General features: G+C 47.4%; 2 protein-coding genes across 2 annotated transcripts; both read left to right on the top strand.

Moving 5' to 3' along the window:
• The first annotated feature begins 2794 nt into the window (after positions 1-2794).
• Positions 2795-4315, top strand: LOC119811638 (forkhead box protein H1-like). The gene is given in 2 exon segments (XM_038325532.2): positions 2795-2976; positions 3178-4315. Coding segments are annotated over 2 exon segments (1320 nt in total).
• Positions 4316-8705: 4390 nt separating this feature from the next.
• Ccdc70 (coiled-coil domain containing 70) lies at positions 8706-9377 on the top strand. The gene has a single exon (XM_038324873.1). It carries the CDS (start codon positions 8706-8708, stop codon positions 9375-9377), a length of 672 nt encoding a protein of 223 aa, XP_038180801.1.
• The last annotated feature ends 6961 nt before the right edge of the window (positions 9378-16338 follow it).

Genomic DNA, 16338 nt, shown 5'->3' with positions numbered 1-16338 from the left:
AGGGGCCAGATTACACCGCTCGCAGAACCTGCTGCAGAGACCACAAGGAGACAGCTAGCTCAAACCGTGCAAGACAGAGCCCTGTTTCCTCCTTGGTTGTCACATAAAAAGAGTCCTCACTGGTGTTACTGAGAGGGGTTCTCCCTTTCCGAATCTCCATACAAGATCCTGCGTACACCTGGACTGCATACTTCCTCATCCTGACTGAGGAGCAGCTTAAAGCAGGACAACTTCGTTAGGGCTCACAATCTGAGGGCAGGGTGGGGAGATGCTTCCATCATGGCCGGGGAAGTCTGATGGCTGGAGCCTGGAACAGTGGGTCACTTTGGATCTGTAGTCTTCAGGGAATGAATAGGAAGTGGAGCAGGACTCTAAAACCTTAAGGCCCACCCCAGTGACCCAGTTCCCTGTGCTGTTCCACTGTTCCCCAGCCTTCCAAAACAGCCCCCAGGCTCTGTGGGTGATTGGTCCAACACATGAGCCCGTAGGGGTGCATTTCCTGCTCAAACCACACCAGAACCTGAAGCTCACCAGTTAAAGGAGCACAGATTTCCCAGTTCAGGCCCTGATGGGGTCAGTGTCTGTGCACACACCACACACACCCTCCTGGATGCCAGAGGAAAGAGTAACAAGTGCAGCAGCCTAGGTACTGCATCGTTCACTTCCCCCGGGGTATCCCAGAGGGCACAGAGGAGCAGACTGCCCCGCATAGTACCCTGACAATGGAAAATGCCACAAAGAAGTGAAATACATGATTCAGTCAAACAAGAGTGAAAGCCACTAGCCACTGTGCCTCTCCTCACCCTAGAACAGATGGAAATAACGGAATATTTGCAGTTAATACCTTTATAAACAGTGGCATGCAAGAGAAAGATTCCATGCAACAGGGCTCACGTGGAGGGTTTTTTATTGGGAGAAGGGAATGGGAAAAGGGAGGAGGGAAAGGGAGGACAAGCCTCTGGTGACAGGAAAGGTGGAAGAGGAGAGAGACAGAGTCAGACAGAAGCAGAGAAAGAGAGAGAGGAGGTGGGCAAGGCCCACCTTTTAAAAAGGAACGTAGCAAATGTGCACTGGAGGTGCCCTTAGTAGCTGCAGCTGAGGACGTATCCTGTCAGGACCCTAAGGGCACGCCAGTACAGATGCCTGGATGCTAATAAATACCGTACCATTCTCCTGGTCACAATCAAGATGAACCAGCCAGGTCAGTTCATCTCCTGTGCAGCAGCATCTGATTCTCTGGCCCAAGGAATCAATCTCTGGGGCTGTGATTCTGCGTTGCGAGGAAACCTGTGTGTGGTTGCGTACGCAAGAGCCCGATTAAATGCAGTTCATGGCCTTGGGCGTAATGTCTCTTCACAGCAGTAGAACCACCAATTGGGGCAGGGCTGCGCGAGTTCTAATTGGTATTAACAATAAAAACCCAGAGTCAGCTATTAGGGGGTGAAAGTTGAACGATCAGAGAAGCAGAGCAGCCAGTAGCTAGTTCTTACCTCTACTGAATCCTCAGACCAAAGGGAGGATCCTGTCTCATTAAATCCGCAGACTTAATGCTGTCTCTACAAAACCTCAGACTGAATCTGAGCTCGTCTCCTTCTGTCTTATATTCCTTTCTCTGCCCAGCCTTACCATTCCTGTCTCCACCTCCCTAGTGCTGGGATTAAAAGGCATGTGATTCCCAAGCGCTGGAATCACCTTTGTGTGAGTTCTTTTAGACAGATTCAGTCTCGTATAGCCCAGGGTGGCTTTGAACTCACAGAGATCCATCTACCTTTGTCTTCCAAGTGCTGGGATTAAAGGTGTACGCCACCACTGCCTGGCCTCTATGGCTAACTAGTGGCTTAGCTCTGCACTCTGATCTTCAGGCAAGCTTTATTTGTTAGATCACAAACAAAACAGGACAGTCACTCTGTTTATCACAGCAACAGAAACCTAATTAAGATAATATCCAAAGTGATGAATAAATTAAAATGGCTTTAAAATGTGGTTTTCCTTTGCTGCAATGTTTTGGGTTTGTGTGTGTGTGTGTGTGTGTGTGTGTGTGTGTGTGTGTGAGAGAGAGAGAGAGAGAGAGAGAAACAATAAATTTGTTCACAGAACAAGCAAAGTTGAGGACTCCAACATTCATGTTTTCTTGGGATTCCTATCAATATATTGCCCCTCATCAAGGGCTCACTTGAAGGACAGACAGCCTGGATGTCAGCTCTGGTTAAGCAAGGAAGGCTGTAGAGCCTCTGCCTGGGCCTCACCAAAACCACTCACCCCGATCAGTGACCAGAGTCTGCTAGGGAGTCCACACAGTGTGCTGAAGGTGACCCCCAAATCACTCAGCACCCCCTTCAGGCACTGACATATATAAACATTATCTTTCACACCTCACCCATATTTCTCCAGAGGGGAAATAAATTTTACTTGAGGTTTCATGTTATTATTTTACTTTAGTGGCAAGGAAACTCAAAGCCAAACTGTAACCAGGTTGAAGGAACTGCTAGTGGCTATGACAGCTAGTCTCCATGGAAGAGGGAGTGAGTACACACAGCCCCTCCCAGCACTCCACCCTGGGACAGAAGCAAGTGTGTTGATATACACAAATAAAAAGGTGGCAACATCTGCATTCTAATGGCCTCCTGGGGTTTCCCTACTGACATCGTTTCCTTATATTTTTCCTTTAACTATATACAGCAAGGAATCTAAAGATTCTGAGCTTGTTACAGAACAAGATTTAGAGAAGGAAGAAAGGATGACGGGAGCTCCTTCTGCCAATATCTGGTAAGTCATCAGGTACATTAAGGTAAAGATGGCTGCGACATTCCAGAGACATACAGGCCTCTCTATGACTCCCCAGAACCCAAGAGCAGCTGCTGATGAACCCAGAGCTCCAGCTCCCATCGGGCACCTGGACAGCATCTTGGTATCCATGGTTCCCACAGGCTACCCGTCAGCAGCCCCGACACCTTCAAATGAGAGCGGTACACACCTGTGCGTGTGCGTGTGCGTGTGTGTGTGTGTGTGTGTGTGTGTGTGTGTGCGCGCGCGCGCCCACGTATTTAAGGCTGAATTATCATATAATGAGGACTCTAACTTCACCAACAAAATTGGAAAATATTTCACATATTTGAAAATTGAGCTAAAGACTTGTAAATAGCAAATGTAAAAGTAGGAAAAAAAATGAAATTGCAGGTTAAATCAGACGCCCACACAGGGCCGCTCTCCTTGCGTGATGTCTTGCAACACCTCTCATCAGAGGCCTCCAAAGGCAGAGTCTCCCCCCAAGAGGAGGAAGAAGAGATACCTGCGTCATGATAAGCCCCCCTACACCTACTTGGCCATGATCGCTCTGGTAATTCAGGCAGCACCTTTCCGCAGGCTGAAGCTGGCCCAGATCATCCGTCAGGTCCAGGCAATGTTCCCCTTCTTCAGGGACGACTACGAAGGCTGGAAGGACTCCATCCGCCACAACCTTTCCTCTAACCGGTGCTTCCGGAAGGTGCCCAAGGACCCTGCAAAGCCCCAGGCTAAGGGCAACTTCTGGGCGGTGGACGTGAGCCTGATCCCAGCAGAGGCACTCCGCCTTCAGAACACTGCCCTGTGCCGGCGATGGCAGACCCGGGGCACACACAGAGCTTTCGTCAAGGACCTGAGCCCCTACGTGCTCCACGGCCAGCCTTACCGGCCGCCCAGTCCCCCACCACCATCCAGGGACGGTTTCAGCATCCAGTCCCTGCTAGCGGACCCCGGGAAAGAATCAACATGGCCCCAGCAGCCTGCGCTAGCTGGACAGAGCAGTTCAGCTCAGGCAGGTACCAGCTCTAAGGGGGAAGAAGAGATGTGTACCGTGCCTTGTGACTCCACTGAGAAGCCTCTGTGGCCCCTCCGCTCCCTTCCTGGGCCCACAAGAATAGAGGGGGAGACTTCCCAAGGGGAAGTCATCAGGCCTTCTCTTTCCCCAGAGCAAGGCACCTGGCCAGTCCACTTATTTCAGGGTTCCCAAGATCCCATGGGGATGTCCAGCAGGGGGTGCAGAGCTTCCCTGTGGGGATAGCTACCCACTTCTTATTTGCCCATCTACACTCCCAATGTAGTAGTGCCCTTGGCCACACTACCTCCTACCTCTTGCTCCCAGTGCCCGTCTTCAACCAGTCCAGCCTACTGGAGTGTAGGTACTGAATCCCAAGGATCCCTGGACCTGCTCTGTGACCTAGATTTCCTCTTCCAGGGAGTACCACCCAACAAGAGCATCTATGATGTGTGGGCCAGCCACCCTTGGGACCTGGCTGCTCCTACCCCCAGCTGGATGCTCTCCTGGTACAGCCTGTAATAGTTCAAGGCAGGCAGGGGCTGCTTCTCCCTTCTACCCCTGGCTACCATTTTGATGGAGATCAGACCTAGGAGCATGTCCACAGCAATAGCTTTAAAACACCAGGCACGGCCTCGCTGAAAACCCACAACTTTAACTGGGCTACTCCAGAAAGGGTTTTGCCTCTGCTAGACACGACAGGTCAAGCCAATCACTCTCCCACACACAGGGACAGGATCTGGAGAAGCAGCGCTCAGCCTAGAGTGGGGTATCTTCTTTTTATCCCACTCTGTCATGCCATCCATCTAGCCATCCCTCTGTCACCGCGCCTTCCTGGCTCCAGGCTGGGGGAGGGCGAGCCAAAAGTGGGTCTATTCTGAAGTCTTCCTCCCACCCCTCAGCTGCCTGGGTAGGAGGTAGCACCTTTTAGGGAAAGGGTTAGGAAATGAAATCTGGACCCTACATGATTTGGGGTGGTGGAAGTAGGGGAGAGATTAACAGTAAAGGAATTAACAAGGCTTTAAAAAAAAATGAAATTGCAATGGATGTCAGGAAAGCTATTTCTTTTTAGATACACCCTCTCTTTGTAGCCAGAACTACCTTTGAGCTTACGTGGTGGTTCAAACGGGCCTTCAACTTCTGATCCCCCTGCTTAGCCTCCCAAGGGTTGGGATCATTGGCATGTCTACCTCAGAACACAGTTTAATTGAACGATACTTACAATCTTAAAATGCAGGGGAGTTAAAAAAAAGGAAATTGTCTTAAGCAAAAAGATAAATTAAGCCTTAAGATATCATTTGCCTCCTGGATCAGCCTGGAAGACATGACTACTAAATAAGTTAGACACAATAGAAAACTACTGTCTGGTCTCACTCATATGTGGAATCGCAGAAGAAAAAAATCTGAATATATAGAAACAGAATTAAACAATGGTGGGGTAGAAATGGGTGAAACTTGATAAAGCATATATCTGGGATACATGTTTCTTGATATAACTGTGTTGCTTTGAAGATTTTTGATAAGTAAATTTTGGGTGTTCTTAACATCTTATCCCCCAAAGGATAAACACCTCTGTGAAATAACGGATTTGCTAATTTTCTGTGATATAGCAAAAATTTCACTGTGGTTAAAAAAAAAATTAGCTCTAGTGCTGAAAATGAAAAACTAAATCGAGGGGCTTAATAGTAGATTTGAGCCGATGGGAAAAGAACACATGAAGTCAAAAGCAGATCCTGAGATTTGGATTTCTGTCCAAATGACAGAAATGAGGGAGCAAAAGAAACAAAACTTCAGAAACTCGTGGGCCACCATCTGCTCCAAGCATGTGAATAATATAAATGCCAGAAAGAGAGAACAGGGATTAAAATGACAAAACCTGACTGAAATTGGATGAAAAAAAACAGATAAAGTCTTCAACTATCCAAGGATCCCAACAAAAGCAACTAGCATAAACTAAAAGAAACACAGACCAAGACACGTCCTAGTCAAACTACCAAATGACAAAGACAAACAGAGCAAGCGACAAGAGCCCTTCATCACATACATATGCCCCCATGAAGCATGGTCCCAGAGGCCCTTCCAGAAACAACCTGGACAGAATCCGAGGTAACAGTTACAATTGGTGAAGTCCAAGATGAAAGGTGTCACCATCTTTCTCTGGTGTGCTCTCTCCTTTCATAGGTCTCTCACTGAGGGCCCCATCTTAGCCCCCACCCTGTGACTCAGAACTGAGTACAAAGGGGTCACTGTGAGGAGGGGAGGGGTGGGCCCAAGAGAGACATCACTAGGATTCTGATGTGACAAAGACTGCCTGCCCTCTGAGGGCTACGGAGCTTTCCCAGTTGGGAAACAGCTAAGCAGTAAGTAACCTCAAAATAAGTCCTAGCCTCATAAGGTTATGAAGGCCAGGCATGTTTTTATTGAATTTTAAAGTATCTACATAGACACATATAGGCAGTTTTCTACTGTTCTTGATATATGATGCATTTATGCTTGATTTTACCGATTTTATTCCTGTTAAGAGCATTTGTTTTACATTCGTTTGTGTGTATGGGTATGGGGGTGTCACCACTGTGTGTGTGTGGAGGACAGGGAACAACCTGTAGGAGCTGGCTCTCTCCTTCTGTTATGTGGCTTCCAGGAACCAAACGCAGGTCTTTGACCTTGGTAGCAAGTGCTTTTACCCTCACCAGCCCCTGCCCCGCCCCCCAAAGATAATGCAGTGGAAATGGAAGAAAAACTGGGATGATTTTTCCTCTTATATTCTAATTCAGGAAACTGCCATCAGTTCAGCTGCTGCTTCTTGACCAGCTACTCTGAAGCAGAAACTGCGCTAGGAACTGCGCCTAGGGATGGGAGACGGGGCTACTAACTGCACAGGAGGGCAGCCCTGAGTCAGCAGCTGTGAGGAGAGAGGGTCTCCTTGCCTAAATCTGAAAGAATCAGGTCAATTAGTTCAAGCTATCCAGGGAAAAGGAACTAATGGAGAACTTAGCACATTCCAGGGATTCTAGATCAAGAACAATACGATGACATAAACAAAATCAAAGTTCTAAATTCAGTTATATTCATCTAGCATTGTTTTACTAGCTCCCAGGTTACAGAGACAGCAGGAAGACACATCCAAACATAATGTCAAGTATGCCAGGTAACGGTAGGACACTGGCAGACAGACACAGAGAGGAAGGGAGAAACAAGAACTGGAGCCCACGCCAGAAGGTGAAGGAAGCCTTAGAGGGGACACAATTGGTGCTTTGGTATAGAGGTAAAACTGCTCAGGTTGTATCTAGAGAATTAGCTATATGCCACCTGGAACAGAGTGGAGAGACAGAGGAAGCGAGGAGACAGACAAGCGCCATTGGTTGGCCTTGATTTGCAGCCTAAGGAGTCTTTGACTGCTTGTAAGCAAGTGTGATGCACCAGGACAAATTTTTAGAAATCCATGCAGGACGGAGGAAGGCTATACTGTGTAGGCAGAGAATCAGGACTGCAAGATCAATGCCAGACACCAGGCAGGCGGGGAAAAGACATCCTACCCTGAAGATGGAACAGGAAATGTGTGCCTGCCTCCAAGAGATATAAAGAATTAGGGCTTGGTGGTGGTGGTGAAGTCTGGTATAGGAGAAGATCAGAGGTGAGCCTCAGGTTTCTGGTTTGTGTTACTGCAGAGAGGAGAGGTCAATAGCCATACACACTATAGCCACTATCTTCGTGTATGCATGTGCATCATGTGCGCACGCGCACCTCCTTCCATTGGTGGGGTTCACCATCCAATTCCCAGGTGTCTTACAACAACTTTAATGTGTGAGCCACCCAATGTGAATGAGCATGAAGATGCACGCAGTTGGGGGAAGAGGGGAAGAAGGAGAGAGGAAGAGAAGAGGGAAAAAGGAAAAGGGGGAAGGAGGGAGGGGGAGGGAGGGGGAGAAAGGGAAGGAGGGAGAGAGGTTATTTATTTTCTCATCCCAAGCCAAGAGAAAGAAAAACGCAGGGAAGGTCTGGGAAACCCCCTGCAAATGTCTCATGCTGCTTTACACTGCGGTGCTTTGGTGAGGGCCATTGAGGACAAACCCCTGCTTCCGAGAAGCACACGATGCGATCTCCGCACCTGAGTATACACACTGTCTGCATTCAGCTTTCCCTGCATTCTAAGCCTTCATCTTTCTCCTAGTGCGATGGCCTTGGTAGTTATCTGAATTGTGGATTGTCCTGATACACGCTACCTCGGATATTTAAGTGTTGAAAATCCTCATCCTCTCCGTTTCCTTCTTCTTTCCTTTCCTGCCCTTTCCTTCCTTTCCCCTCTTCCCTCCCTTCCTTCCTCTTTCCCTTTCCTTCCCTTCCTTTCCTCGTCTCTCCTTCCCCTACTTCCCTTTCTCTTCTCTTCCCATTCCTTCTCATCATCCTCTTTTCTCTCTTCTCTTCCCCTTTCTGGTGTGAAATGTTTTACAAACCTTTTTTTTTTTTTTATGACGTATTTGCAGCCACTTCCCAAGCAAAGAAACAGGACACTGCCAGCCCCTCTGAGGCCCTTCCCGGGCACTCACCAATCATCTCTTTGTCGCTCCCCAATTGTTCTGCCACGAACCATCTTAAATTATCACATCATTCTTGTGCACTTTGGTTCCTAGTTTAGGACTGCAGTCTTTACTGGGCGAGATTATTTGTGGAACGCTAGACCGTGTATCCCTGATCAAGTAGCTCAGAGCCATGCCCACCCAGCGTTCTTCTGTACTAAGTCTTGCCTCTCACGAAGAGAGCAGTGATTAAATTTTCTGCTATCAGACAGGGTGCCTCCTATACTCATGGACGTGTTCTCTCTGGTGTACTCACAGGGTTTGACCAACTGACCTGGACGTGGCCAACAGACTGATCTCCAACACAGCCACCCACCATTCCGACCGACTGGAAGATGTTTCCCTTCAAGGTGTGCAAATGGATGGGGCTGGCTTGCCTCCGGTCCCTGGTGCTGTCACCACCCAGTATTCGTCAGAAGAAACTAATACACAAGGTGCAAGAGGAAAAGGCTTTTCGAGAGGAGATGAAAATTTTCCATGAGAAAATAAAAGACTTCCGGGAAGAGATATGGGATTTCCGAGGCAAGATCCGGGCTTTCCGGAGCCAGATCCTGGGTTTCCAGGGGGAAGAAAGACCATTCTGGGAAGAAGAGAAGACCTTCTGGAGAGAAGAAAAAACCTTCTGGGAAATGGAAAAATCTTTCCTGGAAGAAGAAAAGGTTTTCTGGAAAAAATACGGAACCTTCTGGAAGGAGGACAAGGCCTTCTGGAGAGAGGACAATGCTTTACGGGAAAGAGACCGGAATCTTCTTCAGGAGGACAAGGCCCTATTGGAGGAGGAAAAAGCCTTGTGGGTAGAGGAAAGAGCCCTGCTTGCAGAAAAGAAGGCTCTGTGGGAGGATAAAAAGTCTCTCTGGGAGGAAGAGCATGCCCTTTGGGAGGAAGAGAAAGCCCTCTGGGTGGAAGGCCGTGGCTTCCAAATCCTTGGGGAGCAGAGACCCCAGAATGGTCCTCACCATGCCAATGAAGAGCCGCAGTCAACAATCTTCCCCCGAGGGCGTGCATAGTGAACACTAGACACGCAGGACCACGGGGTACAGCCATCACTGGTAGGGATCCAAGACCAGGATGGCCCCATGTACTAGAGTAAATAGACACTAATTTGTCTCTTTGCCATAAGAGAGGTAATAAAGGCCTGAGGAGAGGTTTGAAAAATGGGTCTTCGAGGAAGGTTGGCTTCATTCTCCCTGCCCCGCCATGATTCTGTGATTTTTGTATCCCATCCTCCAAACTGGACAGTTCCCAGTGTCTGTCCTCTGCCTGTGTGGGGGTTTGTAGGGTTGTGTAAAAGAGACCCAATGTCAGACAGACACACACAGGGACAGAGAGGGGCTGAGACATCTTGCCTCTGTCACCCTGCGGGAGTGAGCTCTTTACTCTGGCCAGTGTGGGAGGCCTGACTTGGGCTGACAGACTTCTAGAAGTCTGCCAAACTCCTTTGTTGCCCCAACCTTATTATCAACGCTGCTTGTGTAACTCATCAGCCTGTTTCCCCGACACACACAATCATTTGCAGCTCCTCAGAGCATTGAGCTCTGCTATTCTCTCCTGGAACGTGTTTGATATCTCAGCCCCCAGCTCATTCCTGCTCTATTGGTGAGCTTCTCCAAGCATTTAGCCCCTCTAGGAAACATTTCTTCAAGTCTCCACCTACCCTCCTGGCTAGAGAGAAAAGCAAGGAATCACTCCCAGGCAGAGCTGTCTCTTCCGGCTTTCACTGTCTGGAGATACTGTTGCCCAAGGTCCTGCCTGTTTCCTATGTAGATCTGGAAGAGCAGAACCTGAGACAGTGAAAGGTCACCCGTGGGTGCTGGAGAGAAGAGTCAAAGAGGCCCGCTACTCATCTCTGACAGCTTCTCGAGGCACTTGTCAAGTGACAGCTGTCTTCTCCAGTGGTCTCTTACAGGACACTGAGAAAAAGGCCACCTCAGTCATTCTCAGCAACGGATACACCTTCCTCGTCACCCCAGAGTAATGGGAAAGCTCACAAGTCAGCAGGCAAGGGCTAAGGAACTGACGACATGGGGACAGGTACAGTGAAAGCTGTCTGGGTGTGAGGACACAGAGGCAAGACAGGGAAGACTCCTGGTAGCTCCTGGGTCATCCCACCAGCTACTGGGGAGGGCGAGTGGGGGCTTGTAGAAAGGTTTCCTAGAGGGGCTAACGGCTTGGAGAAGCTTACCTTCAGAGTAGGAAGAAGCTGGGGGCTGAGATAACAGATGCAGTCCTTGTGAGAACAGCAGAGCGCAGTTGTCTGGGGAGCTGCAAATGGTTGATTGAATGTGGGGGATGGAGAGACCGATGAGTTAGTTATATACAAAGTGTGGCATAAGGTCAGTGGGCAACAGGGAGCTGCCGAGTGGCAAGGAAAGTAATGACGTATTTATATTAAAGTTAAGGAATTATTTAGTGCCAGAGATCAAATCTAAGGCCTCCTGTATGCTAGAGGAATTCACCAACACTGTTACACCTCCAGTTCAGGCTTCAATCTTACTTAGAACAGCAGCTGATGACTGTCAGGTGACACACAGTGTTGGCCTCACCCGAGAGCTTCTTAGAGATGCAGAATCATAGGCCTTGATCTAATCTATTGACCTAGGGCCCTGCTTAATAAGGTGTCTGAGCTACTTGTGTGGCTTTGAAGTTGAGGGCATATTTCTGTAATATGAGTGTGCATGGGAGGGGGCAGTGAAAAATGGTGAGACTATTCCTCTGTCTCCTGCTTTCCCCTAGAGAGGCCTACCCACCCCAGGTACAGACCAATGCTCATTCCTGATTTATGGGTCTTTCTCTACAGCAGACCTTTATAACTGATAGACTCCAAATGCCCTAATCTCTGGGGTTTTGTTTTTGTTTGTTTGTTTTTTGGGTGTTTTGGGGGGCGGGGAAGGGTTTCAAGACATGGTTTCTCTGTAGCTTTGGATCCTGTCCTGGAACTAGCTCTTATAGACCAGGTTGACCCTTGAACTCATAGAGATTATCCTGCTCGGATTAAAGGTGTGTGCCACCACCGCCCATCTTAAATGCCCTAATCTCTGAAAAACCACAGCCCTGACCTCTTTAAGTCTATTCTACAAACCCATGGACCCACCTGGGATGAATGTTAACAATTGCTTTTGACTGTTCACCTCTGAGGAATGATGTATGTTGGGATTTTCTTGGCCACAGCTGCCTGCAGAGGGTAGAAAACTGGAGGTTTTCCCTTCTACCCACTCCAAATGGGACCCTAAAATGCCCACCAGGCATTCCTTGAATGTTTGATTAATAGGAAGCTTTCAAAACATACATTCCTTTGGACCCTCTAGAATGGACAGGCTCTAATTTTGGCTTTTGTTACCAAGTCAAGAAAAAGCCCCCAAAACTTGAGGGTTTCATGGGGACACAAACACGTCTCAGCTTCTAGAAGTGCCCAAGAGGTTCTCATAACTGAGATACTGAGAAAATAAAGACAGATTAGACTCTAGATGTGGTCGCTGCCTTCAGAATCAGCCCATTCTGGACCACAGGATGACCTAAAGAAAAAATAAACCTTGACAATAAAAAAAAAGGTGAAAATAGACAACACCCACTAGAAAAGGATCAATGTAATTACTGTAAGCAAAAAGGGTACTGGAGAAATGGATGTTTCTGCTGTCACAAAAAGGTCCCGGTCCTTCCAGTCACTGGAGGATCAATAATGAGTCCTAAGGGGACTAAGGTCTGCTCTCCTAGGTGTTCAGGAAGCCTTGGATACAGCATCTATAGGAATCCATTTAAACTAACTTCTAGTGGACAATGGGGCCAAACCCTGCTAGATCTGCCTCCCATTCAGGGAGCTTCTGTAGTCAGGGACAACCACTTCATTCCTGAGAGCGCCAGGAACCTGGGTCATAAGCAAGTAACTGTGAGAGCCCAGTGAGACTGTGGGTCACTTCATGGGCAAAAAGTTACAGGGGAAACAAACTGCTAGGTGTCTCCAAGAATAACAGATGAGACTTCAATGGAAGAGCAAGCAGACTTTGTGATAGTTGTTAGCTGGGGTGGGGTTAGGGGTAGGGGCTTGGGGGTTGGTCTTTGAAATGCTGCAGGCTGTTCAGATTAATCAGGAACTAGTCACCCTTGACCATTGGAATGGATAAAGGAAGTAATGGTTTCCCTGGTAAATGGAAACCTGCCTCATGAGATTCCTGTGGAATGCTGAGTTTAGGTTTCTGTTTACCCACTAACAACCCTGTTTACCCAGTCAGGGCCCTCTGTTTAGGAAATTATCACCAGCACCTGTGCTTTTGAGGCCCACTTTGGACTTACTGCTGATGGGAGTGCAAACTGGTGAAGCCACCACACAAATCAGTGTGGAGGTTCCTCAAAAAGTTAGTAGATCTATCACGATGTGATTTGGCAATATACCCAAAGAACCCTCCATCCTATGCTAGAGACACTTGCTCATCTTTGTTCATCGCTGCTCTAGTTACAAAAGTCTAGAAACAACCTAGACACCCATCAACTAAGGAAAAGATGATGGAAATGTGGTACATGCACACAAGGGAATATTATTCAGCTATTAAGATAAACAAGTTAGGAAATTAGCAGACAAATGGGTGGAGGCAGAAATAATTATTCCAAGTGAGATAAACCACACTCAAAAACAAACGTGCTTTCTCTTTTGTATAGACATTAGTTTTGAATCTTTAGATATGTGTGTTTTATTCTGAACACCCACAGAGGTCACGAACTTAGTAGGGGGTAATGGGAGTGTTAATTAAAGGAAGGGAAATAAAGGTACGAAGGGTTAAAGAAATAATGGAACAGGAAGGGTTGGACTGGGGTGGGCAGGGTAGAAGTGGGAATAAGGGATAGATAAACAATTAAAAACTTGAAAGTGGGAAAAGAGGGAATGAAAAGAAAGGTAAAGAAGGGGAAATGTAGGGAAAGCACATAAAAGAGAGACAGAGACAGAGTAAGCTGGACCTAATCCAGGAGTTTCATCATCATATAATGGCATCCAAAAAGAAAAGAAGTGAAAATATTATGGTGGAAAAAAATCATGCAGAAATGTTTCAGCACTGTGTGCTGAAGACAAGTGATAGATACTCAGGTTTTTGTTGTTTGGTTGGTTGGTTGGTTGGTTGGTTGGTTTTCCTTACATCTTACCAAAGCAGCTAGTCTGCTCTTCGCCTCCTAACACAAAAGTGCTATACCACAATAAGCTCGCCTGGTTAATACTGATTGTTAATTGGACTGGGTTGAGAAATACCTAGGAAAACAGTAAAGCACAGTTTGGGGGTCTGTCGCAAGGGTGTTTCCTGCCTGACGGTGAGCAGCAGCATACAGGAGCTGGGGACCTGGATGAGACAAAACTGCAAAGAGGCAGCATGCTAGAACAGTCTCTTTCATCCTTCCCCCTGCCCCACCCCAGCTTCTGAAGAGGACAACCTCTTACCCCTGCCTTGCTGCAGGCCCAGATCAATGGGGCCGGCTGGTGCTGGATGGAAACACTGAGCCCAAGTGAGTGCAAAAGAGAAAACCCTACAACATCCCAAAGAAAAAAGGAAGACGGGTGCAATGGTTAAACTGGGTTGAAGAAAAAAGATTTAGTTTTATGTGTATGGGTGTTTTGCCCACGTTTGTCTGTGTACTATGTGTGTCTGGTGCCCTCAGAGACCAGAAGACAGCATCTGGTTCCTTGGAGCTGGAGTTCACAGATGGTTGTGAGCCACCGTGTGGTGCTGGGATCCTAACTGGGCTCTCTGCGAGAGCAGCAAGTGCTCTTAATGACTGGGCTCTCTGCGAGAGCAGCAAGTGCTCTTAATGACTGAGCCAGGAGCAGCAAGTGCTCTTAATGACTGAGCCGTCCTTGTTAAGAACCTGTTTTTATTGGTGTTTTTCATGTTTACAAATTCACTTTTGTCTCTGTGATTACAAACAATTAAAATGTCTCTCCTTTCCTCCCTCCAAACCCTCCCACACACATACTCCCCCACATATACCCCCCACACACACACCTTGCCTTGCACTCTTTCAAATTCATGGTCTCTTATTTCATTAATGGTTGTTACATTTGCATATGCATATATTCTAAATAAAACTGGCTCATTCTGTATAATATTACTTGTACATATGTTTTCAAGGTTGGCCATTTGGTATTGGATAACCAATTGGTCACTTCCCTGGAGAAGACTCTCCCACTCTCAGCCATCCTTAGTTACCCATGGTTCTCTGAGGCCTCTCCTCATCAACTATAGCATGTCATATTGCTGTCAAGTTTGGGCATTCATATTGGAAGAACTTTATGGATATAGCTTCTGAGATCACAAGAGGCACCATCTCAGAAAATCCCCTGCTCCTCTGGCTCTTCATCTTTCCACCCCAGCTTCTGCAACGATCCCAGAGCCTTAAGTGCACGAGTTGTTTTGTAAATAGATCCATTGGGACTGGGGTCCAGAACTCTTTGTCTTTGTTGGCTGTGGTTTTCTGTAAAGGTCTCTGCTACAAAGGGAAATGCCCTTGATGAGAGGTCAAGACTACACAAGTCTGTGGGCCTAAAGGCAAATAGTAAGACTGTAGTTAGGGATTGTGCTGGTTTAGTACAGTGGTGGCTATATGTTCTCCTTCAAGATCCATGACTTCATTAGCCCTGAGTGGTTAGCTAGGTTTCCCTTATAAGGCATATCTATTGAGTGGGTCTCGAGTCCAATAAAATAGGAGATGGTTACTACCAAGGTACACCTGGCATTATAGCACCCTTAAGGTTACACCATGCTGGTCGTTGTTGTGGTTCATAGGCATCGTAAGTGGGTAGGAAAACTGATTGCTTACCTCCTTTGGAAGCTTGCTAAATCCTCCCTAAAATGAGCAAGAATGTTCTTTCAGGATGGTGCAGGGAAGCCCCATGCCTAGACTGAGAAGTCCTCTAGGGTGCACTAGAGATCAAGCAGTGCACAGCATCTGGGACACCCAAGGACCAGCCTCTAGTTAGTGGTCCTGATGCAGCACAAGAGGCGAATGCTGGCCCTGAGAGGAAGGCCTGGACCTTTCGTAAAGGATTGTGTCAACAGCGTATCTCTGCTGATACTCTTTGCACTCCCCGTGGTGGCCAGGTCGGGTGACAAATTGTATCATTAGGGTACCCCAAGCAGAACTTTGCTTCCCCAACAGAAGCCCCCCGGTCTTGGGTTTTTTTTTCACTGTCTTCTATCCCACTCTCTCAAGGCAAGGATCCCAAAGTACATCCTCGCTGATCACTATATGTTTTTCAGGAGGGAGCCAAAGTCCACGAGTCAACCCATTGGGGCATGACTTCAACAAAGGCCTCTCAGCAGTCCTGCATGTCACTCTGCCAGGGCAAGGCAATATTGGGTCCCCACCACCTCGTGCCTCCACTGGTAGAATCCTATTCTTCTCTGTCTCTGTCCTCCAAAGGAGCCCTCACAGGTTCTCATGCAGACAGAGCAGCCACGGCGTCTCCCGTAAGAGAGCATGCAACTTTACCCTCACACTGCATGGGAAGCTTTGAAGAGAGAACGGTTCTCTAGTCAGAAATGATTCCAGACTCTTTGAACATCTAAAAAGTTATTTATTTGTACAATTACATAAATATTTTCATGTCTACATGTGAACATGATGCTTCTGTTCTCAGGTGTAAAAAAAATCAACACAATTAGAGTCTTTAGAAAATGATTACCTTAAAGCAAGAAAAATTCCAAAACAAAGCTGTAGATTGAACGGGTGGAAACAGTGGGAAGAGTTCTGGTGGGCGGTGTGGAGGGGTTCAAAACAAAAAGCACAACAAATTCCGGAACTTGGGACTTGAGAGGAAAAAAACTCCACAAAAACACATATGCAAAACTAAAACTAACCATCCAAAGTGAAGGTTAGTAACCTCGTGACCAGCTGCGCTCTAAGTTCATACAACTAACACACGTCCTCCAGAGACAAGGACCTTTGTCCAGTTTACTCTCACCAAGCATAGTGATATTTAAGACGACCTTC

Source organism: Arvicola amphibius, chromosome 4, assembly GCF_903992535.2.
Source record: "Arvicola amphibius chromosome 4, mArvAmp1.2, whole genome shotgun sequence".
Taxonomy (NCBI): domain Eukaryota; kingdom Metazoa; phylum Chordata; class Mammalia; order Rodentia; family Cricetidae; genus Arvicola; species Arvicola amphibius.
This window is presented reverse-complemented; position numbering and strand designations above follow the sequence as displayed.

Excerpts from the sequence above, each read along its gene's own strand:
- Ccdc70 (XM_038324873.1), top strand. The coding sequence starts at position 8,706 with ATGTTTCCCTTCAAGGTGTGCAAATGGATGGGGCTGGCTTGCCTCCGG.